The 24,180-nt window shown below is 31.8% G+C and overlaps 1 protein-coding gene and 1 long non-coding RNA gene across 10 annotated transcripts in view; one reads left to right on the top strand and one right to left on the bottom strand.

The window, feature by feature from the left end:
* LOC100881812 (lachesin) overlaps positions 1–24,180 on the bottom strand; it is a 491,556-nt gene that overhangs the window by 149,799 nt on the left and 317,577 nt on the right. For 5 of the 9 annotated variants that reach the window (XR_013040183.1, XM_076538479.1, XM_076538482.1 and 2 more), the window contains 2 exons: positions 17,185–17,235; positions 461–646 (listed from right to left, as the gene is read on the bottom strand). Coding sequence is in view for 8 of the 9 variants with exons in the window: in XM_076538479.1 (XP_076394594.1) it covers positions 461–646; positions 17,185–17,235 (237 nt within the window). In the remaining variant the exon portion in view is untranslated. The remainder of the gene's footprint in view (positions 1–460; positions 647–17,184; positions 17,236–24,180) is intronic. The other 4 variants (XM_012279644.2, XM_076538484.1, XM_076538480.1 and 1 more) reach the window with 1 other exon arrangement.
* On the top strand, positions 18,813–21,677 carry LOC143265552 (uncharacterized). Its single transcript, XR_013040187.1, has 3 exons — positions 18,813–18,904; positions 20,033–20,304; positions 20,985–21,677. It is a non-coding gene; the product is annotated as an uncharacterized LOC143265552 (long non-coding RNA).

Here is a 24,180-nt window from a genome sequence, read left to right as displayed (position 1 = left end):
AAAAGTCTACATGGTCAAGACTTTTTGTACTCGTTATTAGTTATTAACGTAACAATAAATAAGTCAGAAGTTAAGTCTCAACGACGTAAAACCTAGGGTCGGGATTCACATGAAAAATGTTCAAAAAATGGTTCTCGAGCTGCATAAAATCCTTGCAACAAAGGGTTAACAACGTTCCATTTAGAGATGAACCAAGTAATTATTACTTCGTGGTTTAACCAATATTTTCCAAGAAACGGAAAATTGTACTACGTCCGTGGCAGCGGAGAGCATCAGTTTTTCACGTGCAGAACGGATTTCACTTTAAAACGAATGCCCTCCGTGCGAAAGCATCGCATACAATAAAAATCTGACCCGGATCTAGGGTAAAAAGATTCTCCGCTTCCCCGACCATTTTCTTTCATCTTTCTTCCTTTTTTTATTGTACGCTTTGCTACTCCAAAGGATAGCTTTTCCGTACCTGACTCTTCATAGGATCCGTGTTGACCTGACACATATAAATGCCTCGATCTTCTCGACGTACTGCGCGAATGTTCAACGTCCACGTGTTGGAGTCACTGTGTGTTACTGATAAACGCGCGTTGTTCGTGATCACGTGCTCGTGAATCGCCAGGATCGCCTTGGTGTCCGCTTTGATCCACGCCACCTGGCCTCACAAACCCATTTCTTAACACGCTGCATCTTTTATTCTCGTGTACGTTACTTATTGCTAATGGTATGCGTAATATCAATGCCTTAAGTTATTGACACGTCGTTCGAGAACGAAACCTTGGTGCACGCTTGGGTCACCTTGGAGGTTAGGACTGAGTTATAACCTAACCTAAATCTATTTGTTAACACATTGTGTCTTTTCTTTCAGATATACTTTACTTATCAGTTATACTTGCTAATAATTTCTTTCAGCTATACTTCACTTATTCCTAACTTCTTTCAGTTATACTTTACTTATTACTAATAATGTAATAGTTCTTGTAAGTGACATTATTTATGGCTGCACCGCAAGTTTTGTTCGAGAACGAAACCTTAGAAAAATTGTTATTATTATTATCAATGAGGTGAAGAATACTTGAATTCAAAATAAAGAGTTTTATTTTTGATATGTAGTTCTGGCTAGTAGTTTTATTATTAAGTTTGAGAGCAGTATGTTACTGAGGAAAATGGCGACGGAGACTTCGTCGTTTTAAATACAGCAGAGGTATGTTCGATATAAAATGAACGACATTTCCACTGTTTTAATTTAGGAGATAAAGTGAATTTTTGAATTTAGAAACATTGAAATTGGAAAATTGCGAATTTATAAAGTTAAGAATTAAGTTCTCAAGTTTTTAAACGTTCAGATTATACAATTTGGGAATTTTTTAATTTGTAATCATTCAAACTTAAAAATATGAGAATTTCTAAATTCGTACATCTTTTAATTTAGATCAATTTTCAAATTTAAAACTTTGGAAGTTTTTAAATTTATAAATATTTGAATGTAGATTTTTTAAATTTACTTACATTCATGTTTAAAAATTTGAGTTTGAAAATGTATACAAGTAAATGTATTAGAAATATTCAAAGTTTCAAAGTAGAAAATATAAAAATTTGTACAATAATGAATTTTGTAAATGAAATGTTTGGAAATTTTTGAACTTTCAAGTTACATTAAGTTTAATATTGATTTTCTTTAAAGAGAAAGTTGAAAAGTTTTTCAGGATTATCAAATTCTTTGATAAGAATATAAAATATTCAATATCACTGAACTGAATAATCTATGACAAAATGGCTGTTTGAAACAAGTGGACAATTTTCAACAAGATATTCACCTAACCCACTTTTTTAAAAGTCATGTAATTTCTTATAGAAAGTAGAACAGAACTTATTAAATATAAAAGTATAAAGTTTCTATCAAACTTTCAGTATGAAAGTTTTAATGATGGTATTTCTATATTTTACTATAATTAACTTTTTAAGTATCTATTAAATAGTGATGATTTTATGTTTCAAAATCCTATATCTAATTCATCCAACTCTTGTACAGAAAATTAATATTTACTTAGAAATAAGAAACTAAGTCTTAAAATTTTCAGTATTTCAATTTCCAATTTTTCAAATTCCAAATCATTTATTTTCAACATTTCAAATTTTGAAAGTTTCCAATTTTGAATTTACTAAATATTCAAATCTCCAATCCCTAATTCTGCAAATGTTCAATTTCTTAAATTTTTTAACGATTTAAATAATTTTCCTTTATACAATTTTTCTAAACGCATGATTCTATTTTATTTTTAAAAATATTTCGAGGATCATGTAAAATAGTAGTTATAACATAAATAAATTTAAAAAATTAATTATTCAATTCCCAAAAGTCGCCATTTTTATTTACAGTATTCTTTAAAATTCATTTCGTTAGCTTCACACAACGCGATATTTGTCAGAATCAATTTATAGTTGCAAGTAGAAAGAATAATGTTACTGTACACTCTATGGCAACGCAATTATTATGATAAAATACATTAAATTATAGAAATGTAAACTTTGTTGTGCCACTCGCACCCTCTACATTTCTGTTCTATCTTGAACTAACCAAGAGATACGACTCGTCCCAATTGCGTGACTTATCTTGCGCTTTACAAAAGCGAGAATAATGTCGATATAAAAACTAGGAATGGGTTCGAACCGAATTCTCGAAACTCGAACTTGAAGTTTAATAAAATTAAATTATTTTGCAAGAAACACATCTTATTTGAAGAATCTTTGTCAACAAAATTTTCATTTTTGTCAACAAACACACGCACTTGCTATGCAGTTCTACGATCATGATCGAGTGTCTACTTATAACCTCAAAAACAAAAGTTTGTTCGATTTTCGAAAGTAGAAAGCTTCCTGTTGTATTTCATAGTTTATTAACAAGATTGTAGGTTATGAAACACTAGAAAGACTAATTTTATTGCAATAAAAATTTATTTGAAAAAAGAAACACGTTAAAAATGTTATTTGCAAAGTCGCTACTTTGACAAACAAGTTAAGGATCATTCGGAGATATTCGGCAAAACCGAAGGAGCCCGAACGCCGATCCGAAGCGATCTACAGGCAAGCGACACAAACATTTCATGAAATCTCCGACATTTTTGTGTTTCGAGGTTTCATTTCCAGAAATCCATCCCTAGCGAAAACCATTTCCACATTACTTTACCCGCTTTTTAAATTACCATAAATTAACTCCTCATTTGATTGTTTGCCGCGGAAATGTTCTCTATTCGTAATAATTCGCAACGTTTCAAAATGTTTCAAACGGAATATAATCAAGGTTCGTTTGAATTTTTAATCACTTAGCGGACAATGCAAACTCTTCTCTTTTGAACTCAAGTATACTTCATTTTCGCGCGAATTTTGAAGTACTTCAAAAGATTTAATCAGTTCTGCTTAATAAAAAGGACATGGTTCTTTTGAAATTCAGAAACTTGTAGATGGATCTGATAAGAATTCGTTTGATTAATTTGACGAAGAACAGCGTTTCTGTAAAATTTTGTTCGTGTCTCAGGCAGAGATTTTTGCGAAGATCCTTCTACAAATTTATGCGCTCTTTGAACTAAGAATTTCAACTTGTTTATTTTCTTATGAAATGTACTCGTTTAGCAGATATGAGGCCACTAGCTTTACATTTATCTGTTTTGCTTTTGCTACTCTTTTATGTGGTGGATGTACATATAAGTAATACGCAACGCTATCTTAGTTTGATTTCTTGCGTTTCTACTTAAATTCCTACAAAATTTTGTGCGAAATTATTTCAAATTTCACTGCTTTAATTTTTTAATGGCACAATGTTTTTTAGTTACTCTTTAAAAAAGAACGGAGATCTTTCTTTTTTATAATTAGGATTCCTCTTTATGTGAACAGTTCATATGTTCACTTTTTACTATAGTTAATATGTACAATTTATGTCAGTCATTTTTTCATTTGTTTCACTGATTAATTTTGGGCACTTCCTACGTAAAATTCATTGAATATTATAATATCTAAAAATATGTAATTTTTGAAATTTTAATTTTGTTTTGTGATATAAATTAAATAAACAGTGTGTATTCAATGTCTTGAAGAATATATTCTACAAAAAATAATTGTCAGATTTAATTTTACAGCACCTACTAAGATTTATTATATTTGTTGTAAGTAAGAAAAGAAGAATTTAAAATAAAAATTTAGTGGTTGCTATTTGTTCTTCCTCAATGTTCAACATAAATCTATTGTTGTTGTCAACATTTCTGTAATATATTTTTGTCTTTGTATTCATAAATAATTATTACATTTTCTATACAATTAATTAAACCAATTCAAACGTAATTTTCAAAAGAAAGATAATGAAAAATATTAATATTAATAAAACTATTAAACAAAGAAACTTTCAAGAAAATTACAATTATTTGCATTTTATTGCAAAAAGTATAAAACCGTACAAACGCAGACACTTTTGTACACTGATGTGGACGGTGGATTTCCTCGTGAAAAATGGCAATATAAAGAAAAGGCACTATATAGCGGTTTTCAGTTGGAATATTTTTAAGTTTGGAAGCTTGGAAATTTTTTAAATTCAAAACTTGCAAATTTACAAATTTAGAATTTTGAAAGATTTAAAATAGGGATATTTGAAAATTTCGAGAATTAGGAAATTTGACAATTGTGAAATTTGGTAATTTGAAGATTTGGACATTTAGGGATTTGGTAACTTGATAATTTGAAAATTTTCCGCATTTAATATTAGGGAAATTAAGAATCTGAAGAATTGGGGATGGAAATTTGGGAATTAGAGAATCTAGAAATTTGATATTAAGAAATTAAAAAATTTGGAAATTGGATATTAAGAAATTAAAGAATTTGGAAATTGGATATTAAGAAATTAAGGAATTTGAATATTGGATATTAAGAAATTAAAAAATTTGGAGATAGGATATTAAAAAATTAAAAAATTCATAAATTTGTGACATGAAAATTTGAAAATACTGAAATACAGAAATACAACAATTGAAAATATGGAGATGTGAAAGCTTCCAATCAGAGAATCAACAAATCTGTAAATTTGAAAATACAGTAATTGAAAATTAAAAAATTCCAAGTTTCCGTTACTTCAAAAAATGTCTCCTCCCATTCTCCTTGAAAGAGAGCTTCAGTGTACCATCTCAAGTACCACCCCTGACTGGAAAGCCTACTTCATCAACAATTCCCCAAGAGTTCAGACCGTCAAGTTCCATCTACAGGTCCAAGATTTGCCAAGAAGCTGTGAAGGGTGGTTTCACCCTGCGACTTCCGGCCCTTATTTCGCATAGATATTATTGGCATGAAATTGAACCGGTGGCATGTCGAATATTTGACCCCGCGTCGCTTTGAAAGGCTATCTATCAACCAACAAAAGAGGTCTGCGGTTCTTATCGATAACTCGAAAGCGGAGTGTACAGAGAGAGGGGTAAGCAGGGAGAGACACGACGGGGTAGATAGAAGCGAAAAGCGAGGAGGGGAGGGCTTTGAGTGTTTGGTAGTGACGGCCCTGTGAGTGCTTCCACTTATAATACATTATACGAGGATAGTGAACTCCCTCCCCCGTTTCCTTGCCCCTCGCTCACCCTCTTCCTGAACAGTTCCAAAAACGAGCTCTCCTCGGAGAACTGAAAAAGTCCCCGGACGACAGATGCTCGTGATTCTGAAACATTTATGCCACTTTTCCACTCCCTACTCCTTTGCCTACTCGCGCTTTTTACCTTCGATCCTTTTCTCTTTTCAATCAGTTGTCTCTTCGACGCTATTCAGCGGATAATGATTAATCGATGGACCGTCTCGAGGCTCACAAAGCCCACCTCGGTAAGTGACACATGCCGATTTTTATGGAACTTCGCACAATTGTTCATTCGGATAAGAGTTTTTCTGTGCTCATGCTGCTGTTAGACCGTAATTATAGACTATACTTTGAATGATCGAAGCAGTTAACCCCTTCCCGTGCCATTTATTTAACAAATGCGTCAGTCAGGGCTATAACATTGAAACGAACAAAGAAAATTAAAATGTTGTGAGTACTTTATATTCAGGGATCTGATAATGCAACCCACAGTTGGACCTAAATTTTAAGTTGAAGAATGTTCAAAGTTTGAGTAAGGTTTGTCACATTTGAGCTGTAAGTGCGTCACGAATGAGACTCGTTAACACGATGACTGCCACCTCACCCATATATGGGTGACACTTAAGTATCTGTACTGATTTAACATGTGTATTGTTAAAAATTTATTCAATTTCCTAATCGAAAATATTTGCAATTATTACATGGATCTGTGGAAAATAAATGTAACAAGATATTGTGAAAATATTTGAAAAACTTGATTAAAAATTAAAACACAACTGGATGCAATTGAAAATTACTTCAGTGTGGTAGTCAACGTGTCAAAGTATGGGAAGGGATTAAGATAGCTGGAGTTTCTTTTATGTTTAACATTTAACCTATGAAATATTGTATATGTGTTGAATAATTCAACTGTCGGCCATTAACCCGAGATCGACTTTTCAGACATTATTTTCAGGATACACAGCTAAAATTGAATATTGGCTGCAGTCGTTTCGTGACCCAGTGTGACCCTCAAGGGTTGAAACACGGACAACAGGTGGTACGCTAAGAGCGCGCAAAAATAGTATTTTCTGCACTGAAGTGTAAAAAGAGTGTCAATAAAATATCAGAAAATTTTTTGAGAATAGTACTATGAACAATTGTACAAAGTTACATATAAAAATTCTAGCATGTTATTTAAAGATTTCTGGGTAAGGGCGTAAGGGGATAAAAGAGAAAATGTGCAATATTTGAAGGATGTCGAATTCAGTGATTGATAGAAAATTAGAGGGTTAAATATTAATAAAACACTTAGTTAGTTTGTTTTCTTAAAAATTAAGAAATTTTTATATTTTAATTATTTATAGTAATAATTAAATGATTGATAATTAAAATTACCTAAATGTTTGATATTTTTTAGCATACCTCAGTGTCTGGTTTGTTACAAAATATTTAATATCGAAACCAAACAAGTATCTAAATACTTAAATACTAAATTATATGTAAGAAAGTAAATTAATAAAGAAATAATATAATCAGAACATAATTTCAGAATGACCTGTGAAAAATTACTTCATCGTTCTTCATCTTTTATATCTACTAGTATTAGTAGTATCACCACTGTTCCAACCACTTTTATTATCTTTATTCATGTTTTCAGTCACCGTACAGTGCCTTAAAAATCACCTTCCATTTTTGGTATTCATTATTCATCTTTCATTTATCACTTACACTTCCATATTAAAATAATCTAAAAATCTTACAATTTTCTTAAGCGACGTATTATTAAATTTTCAAATCCCGAAACATTCAATTTCAAGATTTTTAAATTTTGAGTTTGAACCTTTTCGGATTCTTGAAATTTCAGAGTGCAACATTTTAAAATTCTGAATTTTTCAAGTTGTGAAATTGTCAAATTCTCAAATTATCGAATTCTCAAATTCTCAAATTCTCAAATTCTCAAATTCTCAAATTCTCAAATTCTCAAATTCTCAAATTCTCAAATTCTCAAATTCTCAAATTCTCAAATTCTCAAATTCTCAAATTCTCAAATTCTCAAACTCCCAAATTCTCAAACTCCCAAATTCTCAAACTCCAAAACTCTCAAACTCCCAAATTCTCAAACTCCCAAATTCTCAAATTCCCAAATTTCTGAATTCTTAAACTCCCAAATTTCCAAATTCTCAAGTTTCAATATTTCTGAATGTTCAAATCCTCAAATTTCTATATTATCAACTTTCCAAATTTCCGAATGTCCCCATTTCAAAATTACCAAATCACCAGTTTCCCAAACTTCCAAATCCCCAAATTTTCAGTTTCCCAATTTCCCTAATTGCCATTTTTCTAACTCCCCAAATTCTCAAATTTCTAAATTGTCAATCCAGCAAACTTCCAAACCTCCACTCAGATTTCTTCCATTCCCTCCCAAATTTCCAAGCAGCGCAACTACAAGGCATTACAAATGTACGTTAGATCGCAAAATACTCAAACAGCACCACCCAAAACCTACCCCCCTTCAATTTCGCATAACGAAACAATCAGAAGAACACAAAGTCGAGTCATCGAATGATCTTTACCCAGCTGACACAGAAACAGCTACAAAAAAAGGGAAACCCTTTTCTCGTTCTAAAACTTCTCCGCAAAATCCACCCCAGCACAGTTCTGATATAATCCGCGAAACGCGGAGGGTGAGTTGCTCGCGTCTCGTAAAAGATCGCAAATTTGCAGCACAATGAGTGGCACGACTTAAAGGGCTGCTTCTATGGAAACGAGTTTATCTTAAGCGAAAGACGCCCCTCGTATAATGCAGTTCCCCTTACGCATTTTCAACTTACGACCTGTCTGGTGGTTTTGGTGGTTAACGAGGAAAAAAGGAAGAATACGGCAACGAAGAAAATTGTTGATAAGATAAGTACAAGAATGTTGAAACACCGATTTTGTGTAAATGTAGCTTTCTTACGAAGGATAGCATATTTGTGCAAAATAAGAGATAACTTTTTGTAACATGGAAGTGATTAATTTTTACTGTATGAATTTTGATTAATTTTTACTGTATGTTACATGTATTATTGTTAAAAAGTAGTAGATTGCAAGGAAATGTATAATAGATTGAGTGATTAAGGTAAAAGGAGGCTCTGGAAGTCACGTGACCCTTTTCGAGCGCGCAATTCAAATATCACGTACTGCATAACTTCCAGAATCTTTTTTCTGGCCACTCCGTATTATACCGTGAAAATAATATACTGTGTTGTATGTTAGAATGTAAAAATTATGTATATTGTATCATATATTAATGTTGCAAATTTATATTCTAGGTATTATATTATATGTATAGTACGTTGTAAAAGTGATATAAATTGTATTATAGATCATACTGTATTATATATTATTTGGCAAATATTGTATGTTATACTGTGAAAATAATATATTGCATTATACATTATACAGTAAAAATAATATGCTGTGTATTATATTGTGAAATTGATGTATTGTATTATATGCTACATTGCAGAAGTAATACATAGCATTATAACAGTGTACTGTGGAAATAATGTATTGTATATATTATATTGTAAAAATTAAATACCTTGTATTATATGAACTTTACGTTGTAAAAATAATATATAACATTATAACAGTGTACTGTAGAAATAATGTACTATGTATATTATATTGTAAAAATCAAATATCTCGTATTATATGAACATTGCGTTGTAAAAATAATATATAGCATTATAACAGTGTACTGTAGAAATAATGTACTGTCTATATTATATTGTAAAAATTAAGTACCTTGTATTATATGAACATTACGTTGTAAAAATAATATATAGCATTGTAACAGTGTACTGTAGAAATAATGTACTGTATATATTATATTGTAAAAATCAAATATCTCGTATTATATGAACATTGCGTTGTAAAAATAATATATAGCATTATAACAGTGTACTGTAGAAATAATGTACTGTATATATTATATTGTAAAAATCAAATATCTCGTATTATATGAACATTTCGTTGCAAAAATAAATTAAAATAAATATTGTACTCCATAAATAATTTGAGCATACGTCCATTTTTGAGAGCAGTGATTTTGCAATTATCCGTCAAGTTTGGTCGATGTTAGTGTTCCTCGGGTGGTTCCGAGACAGAAAGAATGATAGAGCGTAAGAGGACGGCAAAGGCTTGGAAGACGGCGATAAAACGTGAGAAAGATGAAGAAGAGAAACAGGGAGGGGGTCGGAACCCTAGTCAGATATAATATCACACTACGTGCACCTATCTCTCGCGGTCTCCATTCTCGGCCCTCTTTCATATGCAAAACCATCGTCGGCGTTCTATTGTGCCGCATTGTGGGATCAGGAGCCTCGGTCCAGTCTACCACACCTCGTTTATTTCCTGCCATCTTCTCGCTCACCCCCTTTTCTCAAACCTGCGTCTCTCTTTCGACCTTCCACGAAAGCCACTCGTACACGGTGCATCTAAACTTTTATTTTCTCCGCTGCTGTTTCTCGTTAGTAAGGCACGGATGTTCTTTTCAACGGTATGCAGATAAATGGATAAGCCTGCTAATTAAAAGTTTCATCAGGGATGTTGCCTCCCTCGCATCTTGATGTTTTTCACCGCACGCACCTCTGTTTAGCAATAATTTACCGAGACAAAAGTCTAAAATTGTGACTCATTCGGAATAAAAGAATTTTTGCATTGACGAAGAGTACATGGCACTCTGACAAAAATTTATTTTAGAGAAATATGCAAACGGGGTGGAATTTCGAGGTATTTTTAGTATGTGACAAGGAATGATTTATTTGTTGATTTATTTTACATTTATTTTGCATTTATTTTTCATTTTATTTAGTTTGTTTGTAATTCATTTGGAACACATACTTTGTTATTTATTTGTAATATAAATATTTTGGCTTGTAACACATTCATTACTTATTTATTTGTAATAAATCTTTTGTAGCTTTCATGTAATACATTTTAATAAATTGTAGAAATTTGGGCTTTTGCAAATTTGAAAATTTTGAAAATATAATAATTTTGACATTTTTGAATTTGTAAATTTACTATTTAATATTTGTAAGAAGATAAAATTTAGGAAATTTGGAATTTTAGGAGTTGGTAAATTTGAGAGACACAAAACTGTAAAATTTGAGAATTCAGAAAATGAATTTTTGAAAATTTCAGCATTTTTAAATTCGGAAACCTAGTAATACAAAAACTGAGAAATTAAAAAATTTGAGAATTTGATAATATTCGAGAAATTAAAAATTTTCAGCGTTTAAAATTCGAAATATAATATAAAGTTTGAAATACACTTATTCTTGTTTGAACTTCACACCTAACCTTTCACGTAGTTAAATTCGTTATTCATGTTTGTTTGTTCTTGTCTGAAATTAGCTATATAAAATAAATGAGCGGACGAAACTACGAAGACAGTAGAGACGTTCCATTTAATTTTCCGATAGATGAGCGCTTGTACGAAATGGTATTAACTGCCGTTTCACTTCTCGCTTCGTTCCGGTTTCTCTACTGAGAATTCAAATTACCGTGTTTTAAGTATCACTTTAATAAGAAGAATCACTTTATTATCGTTTCGAGAATTCTTTAATTCTACTATCAATTTGGAAATTTTAAATTATCAAACTTTCGAATTCAAAAATTTAGCAATTTTTTAAATTAAAAATTTTGCAAATTTTCAAATAAAAAATTTTGCAAATTTTCAAATTTAAAATTGCAATATTTTAATATTTTCAAATTTCCAAATTTTTCAATTTTAGTATTTCCAAATTTTGAAATATTCAGATTAGCAAATTTTTAACTTCTTAAGTTCGTAATTTGTCAAAGCATTAAATTAAAAAAAAATTGCACGGATTACCAAACTTTCGAATTTTTAAATTTTCAAGTTTTCAATTTCAAGAGTCGAATGCAAGAAAATTGATTAATAGCCAAAGTGTTAACTGCTGTAAATTTTGTCGTAAACTTGCAAATTTGAAAATTGCCAAATTTAAAAATATCTGAACTTCAAAAATTAACAAATTTCCAAATTTCCAAATTTTCTAATTCCAAAATTTCGGGATCATCAAATTAAAAAATTTACAAATCTTCTCTTAAATTTTAAAACCACAAAATTTCAAAATTTTCCAAACTTCCCAGTTCTCAAATTCCAAAACCTAGAAAAGATTTTTCCAAAATATTCCAAAATTCTAACTGGCAAATTTCTCAATTTCCACCTGACTTTCCCAAATTTCTAACCTTCATAATTCTTAAAATCCCAAATCCTCAACTGCCCAAATTAATATCCGAAATCCTCGAACACGAAATTTAATATTCAAGTTCCACAATTTCCAGGTCCACAATCGGCGCATTTACGCGTTAGTCACGTGGTTCCCTTACCGCCATTTCCTCTTCTTACGTTCTCCTCGATTGTAACCCTGCTCCGTTTTACTCTGGAGCTTCCGGCTTTATTCTATGGCCTTTGTCCTCGCGCTTTTTTCATTCGTGGACAACTTTAAACGTTAGAATTTATTACTGTATGCTGTAGGGCTTGCCACGTTGTTACAGTGAAACGCACTCATCCCTGCGTACGTTTATACACGCGTGTCTCTGGATTATTAACCGATCGCGTCGCGCGACACGCGAGAGATTGCAGCTTACGTGATGTTACGCGAGTATCATTTCACGTGTTGTCATCTATCTTGTTCTAGAATGCTATCGACCCACTTCTTTCGGATTATCGAGTGATTACGAAAATTATAACCAGTTGTATTTTGCTGTGGAACGACTACACCTGTCCCGCAAGAGCATGTCGAATATTTCTGTAAATATATATTCGTAACAAATTTTATGTGGGTCGAGTCTACACCTGAAATACCTCTTCCTTAAGGGGACCATCTCCGCCATTAGCAGTTATAGCTTGACACCGTCTTGCCATACTCGCGATTAATTTTTCAGCGTAGGATACTGGTGACCTCCATATTTTCCGAATGTAGTGTAAAAGTGTTCTTGTTTTGGTGATACGTCTTCTCAGCTTGTACTTCATTGGGGACCCGACATTTTCAATGGGGTATGCATCCGGAACTGATGGTCATGGAAGTATGATATTTCCATTTTCTATTGGCTGTAGACGCGACTTTGATGTTAAGGGACGTCTTGTGATATCCATTGGTCCGTTTTATTGAACGTTTGGGTGTGCGAAGACCTTTGGTACAATTTCACCAGTTATGCATTCAAATTGTCTGTGAAGACGCACAAAGTCCAGAAACCATGTGTGTTGAAGCAACGCAAACATATGGGGTGTATCTCACTTCTTTGAATCATCTGTTTTCTGATAAATATTTACTTTAATGTTAAAGCTGTAGTTATTCAAGCTGTAAAGAACAATTTTGCACTGGGTTCATGGATTTATTAGTATCTTATACAGCGAATTGATAAATCAATCAGTGAACTGAAAATTTGGATCTAAATAATAAATCTAGCAGCGCGACTTTAACTCCAATTGCAGTTAGTAGAAATCGAATTGCCTGTCAGTTTAATCGAATAATACCGGGATGAATCACCGAATCGATTAATATAACGAACCAAAATTTCAATTGGTTTAAAAAACGTATTCAATAATCCGTTATTCGATTTTTTGTTGTTTGCACTGAAATACATTTAAAAGTGAAATAGGTAGGAGGTAATCACAGCGCACCATAACAATAAACTTTTCTATACATTTTAACGATGCGTTCAATATTGAAGAACAATAAAACTATTGTATTTTTTTATTATATCCGTTGTAAAGTGCAAAATCAATCAACAACGGATTCAATTTAGCGTTATTGGTAATTCAATCTGTAACGCGCTTTAATTACTGTTCAATAACAGATTGGGGATAAAATATGATAACGTGGATATCTATTATCGAGAATAATTAATCTCACAATTTACACGTTTCATTGAGTAACTTTTTGGGATTTCTGTTATTTAAATTGCTTGTAATTGTAAATTATCAATTTTTAATTATTAATTTTAGGGTGATTGATTATTTTTCGGCTCTGAGTTGAACAATTTTTAAGGGTGGGCAATTAAGAAGTTTTTAAATTTAAAGTCGTAAAAAGTTGAAATTTTGAGTGATATGAAATTTCGAAATTTTTTAGCCATTGGAAAATTTATAATAATTTAAACATTATGAAATTTTAACTGTTGCGAACTGAAATATTTCAGGATTTAAAAATTGGAAAATTTAAATATTTACAAATTTTAGGAAATCCAAGAATTTTCATATTTTCAAACATTATGAAATTTTAACTGTTGCGAACTGAAATATTAACTGAGATTTAAGAATTGGTAAATTCAAATATTTACAAATTTTAGGAAATCTAAGAATTTTCATATTTAACAATTTTTTTAATTGGAAACCTGGAAATCTAAGAATTTACAGATTTATAGATTAATAAATTTTTGTCACCCGTTATACAAGCTTGAATTAGATCTTCACAAGTTGTATTGCGATATTTTACTCTGCGGCGATATAACGCATGTAATTCTAACATTACACAAGCTTTCATTCACTCGCCACTAGTTATGTCGCGTTATATTACTGCGCGGCGATATAACGCATGTAGTTCTAACGTTACACAACCTTTCATTGAATTCTTAGAAATTATGTCACGTTATATTATTTTGCGGCGATATAACAAATGTAGTTTTGACGTTACACAAGCTTTCATTAAATTCTTATAAATTATGTCACGTTATGTTATTTTGAGGCGATATAACGAATGTAGTTCTTACGTTACACAAGCTTTCATTGAATCCTCACAAATTATCTCGTGTTATATTACTTTGTGGCGATATAACGCATGTAGTTTTAATGTTACACACTCTTTCATTGAATCACCACAAATTATGTCGCGTTATATTGCTTCGCGGCGACATAACGCACGTAGTCTGACGTTATGCTCTTTCGCATCGAGTCCTCACAAATCATGTCGCGTTATATAGCTTCGTGGCGATATAACGCACGTAGTCTGGTGTCACACACCTTTTGATTGAATCCACCCAAATTATGTCACGTTATATTATTCCATGTCGATATAACACATACAGTTCTGACATTATTCACTCTTTTTTATATCAAGTTATACCACTACGCGGCAATATACCTCGGTGATTCAACAAAAGTTATAACAATACGTTACATCGTCACGTGTTAAATCTCGTATCAAAACACCATCAATAATTATTTCAATTTCCACGCAACATCGGCATAATACTCGTTTTAAGTTTCCGGTGCATTCAGTGTACACATACGAGTAATTGCATACGAACGCAATTAATGTTCACCTCTACTCGTTCCGTTTTCCAATCTGCGTGCTTTGTGAAAGAATCTCCACGCCATAAAGCGCCAATCTCGATTGTACCTACAATTTACAAGTTTGCCCTTTTCCCATCGCAACGAACCTCATACGCTTTTAATATTTCGTTTCCCCATTAATTTCCTTTGCGATCGCGCGCGTTACGTTCGGGTAACTCGACGTTCAATTTCGCCGGGCTAGTTTCTTACGAGATTCGTTAGGATGCAAATCATCAAATCGTTCGAATGATTAGCTGTAGTTTGATCGAGCATTTCATACGAGGCATGCATTACGCCGCTAAACAAGATTACTCCGTGGCGTGTGTAGCAGGGAGATATGAATTCCGGTGCCGTTTGCTTTGATACCTGCACATTCGTCCGGGGTAAAGGCTTAACTTAATCTTCCTGACTTTCGACGTAATTTGTGCCATCAACTAAATGAGCTGAAATTTCTCCGTGCATACCGTCAACCTTTCCTTCCCTCACTCATTTTTCGCGTTTTATTTACTGTATCTTGCTCTCTGAATCTGGCGATTCTGACGGTATCGTACTTTTATTAATTATGCTTTGCATACTGGTGTAAGGGAATTGGATAAATTGGTTAGTTGGTAGGATTGGTTGCTAGATGACTTTTAAGTTCGTGGAGTTTTTAATTTTTTAATTCCTTGGCATTCAAATTAATAAATACTCAGATTTCTAAACTTCCGCATTCCCAAATTCTCCAATTCTCAAATTCTCAAATTCTCAAATTCTCAAATTCTCAAATTCTCAAATTCTCAAATTCCAAAATTCTCAAATTCCAAAATTCTCAAATTCCAAAATTCTCAAATTCCAAAATTCTCAAATTCCAAAATTCTCAAATTCCAAAATTCTCCAATTCTCAAATTCTCAAATTCAAAAATTCTCAAATTCCAAAATTCTCAAATTCCAAAATTCTCCAATTCTCAAATTCTCAAATTCCAAAATTCTCAAATTCCAAAATTCTCAAATTCCAAAATTCTCAAATTCCAAAATTCTCAAATTCCACAATTCTCAAATTCCAAAATTCTCAAATTCCAAAATTCTCAAATTCCAAAATTCTCAAATTCCAAAATTCTCAAATTCCAAAATTCTCAAATTCCAAAATTCTCAAATTCCAAAATTCTCAAATTCCAAAATTCTCAAATTCCAAAATTCTCAAATTCAACAATTCTCAAATTCCAAAATTCTCAAATTCCAAAATTTTCAAATTCTAAAATTCTCAAATTCCAAAATTCTCAAATTTCTAAATTCCCAAATTCCCAAATTCCCAAATTCCCAAATTCCCAAATTCCCCAAATTCCCCAAATTCTCCAAATCCCCCAAAATCCCCAAAATCCCTAAATTCCCCAAATTCCCCAAATTCCCCAAATTCCCTAAATTCCCCAAATTCCCAAATCCCCCAAATTCTTCAAATTCCAAAATTCCCCAAATTTTCCAAATTCCCTGAATTCCCCAAATTCCCCAAATTCCCCAAATTCCCCAATTCTCAAATTTTCCCCACTCGAACTCCCTCAATTCTTAAATTAAAGAATTCTCAAATTCCAAACTTTTGCAACCTATAAAACTATGTTGAAAAATTTCATTGTACAACATATTCAGAGTCCTCTTCTCCCCCCTACAAAAGTTCACAATATAGATCGGTTCTGTAATGAATTATTGTAACATCTCTGTAAGAAAACATGCAAGATTTAAATTGATTATTTTATTGGTTTTTATAATCAAATATGTATTTTAGTAATTTTTAAGGCACTGCAGTGTTAAAATTCCTGACTCAAAATTCAATAGAATTAATATTGACTAATGGTTATTTAACATTTTCAAGTGGTAGTTTCATAATAAACATATAATTTCATTTTTCTGTAAAAATAGCTATACAAAGTTTTTGTAATAAAATTTGTTGTAATAATAATTTTTATGGAAGTTTGTCTTTCAATTTATTGTTCTTATATCAAACTTCTGTTCTAAATCATTACTTTGTCTGAAAATGGGTTTCTTCTATTATGTATATAAATAAATTGTTAAACTTTATTGAAGTTTAACTTTATTAAAGTTTATTAATCAATTTTAATATTATAATCAATATTAATATTTATATCAATGCTGTGTCATTGGTCACTCTATATATTGTCATTAGATGTGAGAACATCATTAGTTTAGTTACTAGTGCCTCTTTCCTAACTGCAAGTTACTCCAACAATTAATTAAATCCTGTTGTTCATAACATATACAGTGGCGACCATATACTTACGGAGAATTTGGACTTTGTCTTCAAAACATCAGAAGATCTCTCATGAAGTTTCTAACAAAACAGAAACAACGTTGTTACAAAATATATCTATCGCATGCCAGCAAAGATCTCTCATTGGTTTCAGTAATTACAGCTCCTGACTGCGTATATGAAAAATTTAATTTAATTTGAAATGTTATATGGAATTTTTCATATTGTTTATTACAGAAAAGTAATGTAATGTATTCAATAAGTGAAAGTTAAATGTAATTTTCAAAGAGTCAAGTGATAAAACTTTTATATTTACAAATATCAGTTTGTAAATACGTAAAAGATTACAAATTTCCAATATTACATTTTTTGATTTCATAATTCCTTAATTACACAATTTTCAAGTTTTCGAGATCTGAAAAATTTGCTGAATTCTCAAACTCACACACATTCTCAAATTTCTATATTTACAAATTCTCACATACCCAAATACCTATATCTCAAACTTTTTAAATGATTTGTAAGTTCTTAAATTCTGAAATTACCACATTTTTACCATAACAAATATTCAAGTTCCCAAATTCCTAAATTTTTAAATTTTTAAACTTAAATTTCTAAGTCTTCTAAATTCACAAATTTCTAATTTATCCATTCAATCTAACTTGCCTAATCACAAATTAAAAGTTTGTGAATTTGAAAATATGAGACTGGAGAATTTTCAATATTCGGAAATTTTCTGAAATCTGAGAATTTATGAATTCTAAATTTACGATGGAGAGAATTTGGAATTTTAAAAATATAGAGATTTAGAAACTCAAAAATTCAGAACCCTGAAAATTAAAAATCTGTTATCGCAAAAATCTGGTAATACTTGAGAACTTGCATGATGAATATTGAAATACGTCCCTACCGAAGCAGCCTAAGAGGAGTAATGAAATGGCGTACGTAAGTATATAGTCGTCACTGTAAATAAAAGCTGGTAAATAACTTGTGGCTACAGAATAACGCTCGAATTATTATTTTACACTATTTCGTATTCATTGTACCGTTTTATATTACAGTTTCTACCGATTATCAATTGACCTCCATTATTTATCTTATTGATCTAGATAAATGCTTACTCAAAAACATGCTCATGCAACCTCGTGGTCTCTCTCATTATCATATAATCATGCATCAAGACATGCCTCGCGTAAGTGAGAATTCGGAGACACGCTAAGACAGTCTGATAACACGACTTGATCGTCGTGGCCTCGCTATTACTTACGACGCATAACATATTCGAAACATTGTGCACTCAATTGTCGTCCAATGCAGCTTGCATCATATTTCATCCCACGAACAAACAGTCTCAAGTGTGTTGTGCATTGTGATGAAACTTTTGTGCAATACACGTTTGTGCGCTATTTTTTGTGGGCGAATCGGTGCCGATCATGACACGAAAATTCATGGCTGTAGAAGAATTTGATAATTATGTAGAATATGGTATATCTCATGGATGTATTGTAGACGACCCAGGAATTATCGCGGGGAGGTCGACCCAGAGTAAAAGAAGTCACTCGGTTGCTCCACCTATCCCCACCGTGAACACTTCCAGCGTGACATATCGGCGAATGAGAATAATAATGACAATAACTGCATCAAGCAATTGGCACTATCTCTCTCACACAGACGGTTGCCGACTGTCATTGTTTTTGGCCTAATTGGTGTGCTGACTGTTGGAGTCAATAGTTACCACCGCCGAAATTATGTGAGTCTTCATATCCATTTCTCTATTCAGATAAATTGAGGGGGTAGCCTTTTCAAATACCTGGGTCAGCATACGCGTCAACTCCTGGGTTGTCTACTATAAATGGTTTTCATATGTGTTATGAAAGTCAACGTTCTGAGTACCTTCGTGTGTACAACTGATGGCTTGTTTTATGGTATAATAATATAACACTATATTTTTAATAATTATCGTATCATTTCAAAGTGCATATCGCAGTATAGATATACTTTTATTTTAATTCATTGAAGGTATATGGGCAGATTAAATGTGGATAATGCATGCAGAGCTGGAATCAGAGGGCGAAGGAGTTATAAAATTTTTTAAATTTTTCTTTTCATGGGAATTTAGGGATTCTGTAATTTGGTATTGTAAAAATTTTGAAATTTGAAAATTTGGTAATTTAGCAATTTGATAGTTTTGTAATTTAGCACTTTGGAAATTTAGAAAAAAAATATTAAAAATTTAGAAGCTTGAAGATTCAAGAATAACGAATAAGAAAGAGGATATTTATTGAATGGAAATTTAAGAACTTAGAAATGTGCTATTCTAAAAATGAATTATCTAAGGATCAAGAATTTCTAAGGATCAAGAGTTTGACCTACATGGGAATTTGATTATCTGAAAATATAAAAATATTTCAGGCACTTAAATTCCCAATTTGGAACTGCAGAAATTTTTAAATGCTGTCTGTTATACGTACACAAGAAATTATTCAGAAAATTAACTTTCACAACATACATAAAAATCATTGATATCAGTGAAATATACTCTATTTGACATAATTACCAAAAAATGTTGATACCACATGACTGAATAATAAATTTCTCGAATGACGTAGGTTTATATTCAAATACAACTCAACTCCAATAATCAACTTCAGTCCCATTTAATAAAGACAATTTCATAAATCAAATTGTAATCAAACATACGAATAATTTATAAGGACGATAGCAATAACTCGTTCAAACATTTCAGTACTATATTCACATTCTGCAATCGCATGAATTGTATTACTATAAATGTTATTACATCTGGGACATGTGAGGATCGGCTGTAATTTGTTTAGAGCATGTTCATTCAACTCGTTTCAAATTTTTTGTGTTTAAGCGTCGAAGCTTAAATCTAAGAAGCCAAGAAGCCATGATACCATGGGTTTCAAACTTTTCTTTCTAATTTTGATAAACCCGAGAAAAATACACCACAAAACCAATAAACGAGAAAATATTTCCAGTATTTCTACGTCGATCGTAGGATACTACGAAATGCACGAAGAATATACAGCGATCGAAATCGTTTGAACAAATGATAAAAATACATAAGATATGATGGGGAGGAAGCGGCGTCTCATGTTTAATTCAACAGAGGAGGAACGATAAGAGGTGAAATTACACTTCCGTTTAATAGAATTTATACTTTATGGTATCAATCAATTTGTCTGAATAATTCAGATGCGTTAACTGAGACAGTATTAAAAAAATGATCACATGAATTCGTGTAATATACTGTTCAACTCGATATTTTAATATGGGGTGCATTATACGGGTGCTATCTAAATAAAAATTATAAATCAATTCTTTTACTAAAATTCACTTACAAATTTTACTTGAAATTGTGAACTGAAATTTTTAGTGCTTAATTCGATAAGTTTAAGGTTATGTATGGTTTTCCTTCAAGAACCAATTAGCTATTACTATAAACTGAATTACAAGAGTTAATTCTTAAATAATTTGTCAAAAATACAGTTTGCAATATAGAAAGACATCATTAAAAAATTACAATTAAATATCTTTAAAACTATTTTTAACATTAAATAACTTCTTAACTATTTTTTCCATCCTCTAAATTATTTTTGTAATAAATATCTCTTACATTATTATTGATATTATTGAATTATCTTCTAATAGTATATACAGTAATATTCGTGATAACACGATTTATCGAGTTTCAAAAACTCGTTAAAATTTGAAGGGTAAACTCAGGGGTGGTTTCTTTGAAAGCATTAACTTGTTCGTACAAATGAAGAGCAGATAAACGGAGTTCCAGTGTTATTTTCTTGCAGAGTATCCCATGGGAATTGTAACTTTAGACTGTTGGGCGACAATGGGGACGAAAACCGACGATTTCGGGGTCTGCACGGAAAATTGAAATCGCTGTCGCAAAACTTGTATTTCTAACTGCCGTGGAATGTCGGGGCTGCAGAATGCGTTTATTGCCGGCTATTCATCGGTGCATGAATAGCAAGATTAAGCTTTTCGAGTACGCTTATTTAAGTTACTCGTCTTGCCGGATCCGCGCACCTTAAGAATCACGAGGAAAGAATATTCGAAGAAACTCCGAAACGCCAGAGGAGGAATATTGCGGGCGTGAAAAATTTTCTGTGAAGAAGCTTGAAATTTGCTGAAGAATCGTTCAGTCGGAAAAACGCAGAAACTATGTACACCTACAAAGAAATTCCGTGGGAAATTTTAACAAATTCCTTTAAAATAAAAGTTTATCGCATTATAGTGAAGGACATCAATATTCGGATACCATGTTTTTAATTTTTACATTATCAATTTTTTCGTGAGACGCTAATAGGTATTCAGATTACGTTAATTAGAATTAAAGATTTATGTATCAAAAACTAAAAATGAATTTTCTTTTATTTATTTTTCTTTTAAATACACTTTGTGTATTTTATTTCGTAATACATTTTTTAGGCTTGACGAAGAACTTTCCCGAAAAATATAATTTATTGAAATTACGAAATGAATTTTTAAGGGTACATAATTTATGTATGAACCATTAGACAAAACTTTCATCAATTTGACTTAATAATTTTTTATTCTTCTTTCCCAAAAATATTTTCTACAATGTATTATAGTTTATAATGCAAAATATTATTATTATTATTATTGTATTGTTATTGTAATGTTTTGTAGGAAAATATATAAAATATTTTTTCAAGGATAGTATATACAAAAAAATGATAAAACTATATTATCTAAATACAATATTTAATTTTTTCTTTTACTAAGAAAATATTATTATAATGTGTCGTATTGTACATATCGATTTTATGAATTCATGAATTTTATGGTTTGATATATTTTATGAACTAATATACAGAATAATGAAAATTTGTCGAAAATTAAGAAATCTTCAACGCAGCTATTTTTCTAAAGCGAAAATGAAAAATAGAGTATACACCTAACCTCTAATTTAAAAGATGGCAAAGAAAACCGTGCAAATTGAAATTACCGACAATTAAAACAATACAGTGCTTAGTGCTCACCGACATTTTAAAAAATCCAGTGTTCCCCGATTTACACTGAAAACAGGTTTCTCAGGAAACTGCGTAAAAGCGAAATCGTGTAAAGGGTGGAAGGTGCAACAATAGTATAATGAAATACTAGCTAATACAATTGAATAGACATAATTTAAAATATCCTTTCATAACGATCTTTTGAATTTTTTGTAATGTCGTGAATAAATTCGCTTGTAAAATTATAGCTTCGTATTTCTTGAGATGATGACAGGATATATTCGTATTCAATTTTCATCAACCTGCGAAGAGTCCGAATAAATATTTCCATCGTCTCAGACGAGGAATGAAATCGATACAACGAGAGAGGCGAGGGAAATGCGACGATAAAATGTGTTTCGAAAGCGCATGCATAATTTCAGTTACCGCGTGTACGACCGACGAAAATCATCATTCTTTCGCGAACAAAGCGCGAACGCGCCTAACTCGCGATATTTGACTTGCTGATTCGTATACGACAAATTATCATTTTCATTTTCATTCTCATGATCAAGAGACCCGGTAAAGTCTTGCGCCAAATGTATGCGCATATATACGGCCGTAAACACGCCGAGTATCTTTGCCCTTTACGAATTCACTGAATGACAAATCATTTTAGCTTAACCAACTGATATCCTGCGGTTTACTCGTGAAAAGGCGTTGAACAAATAGAGCTACGAATGAGCGTTTTCTCTTATACTTTACTCCTTGAACTTTAAATGAACTCTAAATTAAAATGAAATAATTTAAATATATTCTATTGAACATACTGCATGTTGAAGGTCATGCACGTGAATAAACTCTTGACGCTTTGATATGACATTAAGAAATATATAAAATTTCATTTATGGTGAGTGAAGGCCACCATTTCTCGAAAAATACAGATGTAAAAATATAAAAATTGATATACATTGCTAGTGAAATAAGGTGCGTTCAAAAAGGGGACTGGCATAGCAACGGAAAAACGAAACTCGCAGCATATGATCTTCGATTGCTTTCCTATATGCGTGCTAAGTTTAACAATCGGTTGCGTCGTTCTCTAGTAATTGTCCGTTGCAGTTAATCGCGAGCTGTGGCTTTGGCGATTCTGGAAGACGAGTGATTTCCACGAGCAGAGAACGTGCATAAAATTCTGTTTTAATCTTAAGAAAACAGCACTGGAGGGGAAGATGCTTCAAATTGCTTTCGGTGATAGAAGTCAGACTTTTTTCTCCTCCCGCCTCAAACGGGCACCGAAATGGCGACGTTTCGATACTCGAGAAGACATACTTACAAAATCGCAGGAAGAGTTAAGGCGGATTCCGAAATCGGCTTATCGGAAGCATTCGCAATTTGGAAAAAGAGGTTTTATAAATGCATACGTGCAGAAGGAGATATTTTGAAGGCGATATACTGTAAATGCCATAAACCTTCGAACAAAAGATACGTAACAGTCCCAGAACATTTTGAACGCACTTAAAACTTTGCACTAGATCTTTTATTGTTAGTAAATTTTAACTCTGAAATGTTGTAGTTGGAATGTTTGATGAGCTCTTTTGAAGTTCTAAAGTAAGATATGTTGTATATAAAATAATTCATTGTTCTGATTTTGAAACGCATCCGCGAATGCTATTTTCCTAGTATGTCATCAAATTGTGTCAAACTTCATATGTTCCGCAATCAGTCACTTTTCCGTGTGACTGGCAATCCACTATACAACTGAGGGCAGTAATGGAGGGTTTATGTAGTCATTTCAATCAAACTTTAACCTTTACATTGATATGCCATAAGCGATATTTTGCACCTTCCATGTCAACAACGCATGTCAAAATTTATTTGCTTTTTAATCCTACATTTTGTATGTAACTCTTTAATTATCGTATGAGACACATTATAATAATATTTTTCAAATGTATTTTAATTTTTAATAATATTTTAATACTATTGTTGTATTTCAATTTTTAATACAATTGTAATAGTTTAATTTTTAATA

Source organism: Megachile rotundata, chromosome 12 (assembly GCF_050947335.1).
Source record: "Megachile rotundata isolate GNS110a chromosome 12, iyMegRotu1, whole genome shotgun sequence".
In the NCBI taxonomy this organism is placed as follows: Eukaryota; Metazoa; Arthropoda; class Insecta; order Hymenoptera; family Megachilidae; genus Megachile; species Megachile rotundata.
Note: the sequence above shows the minus strand (reverse complement) of the source record. Positions and strands in the feature narration are given on the sequence as shown.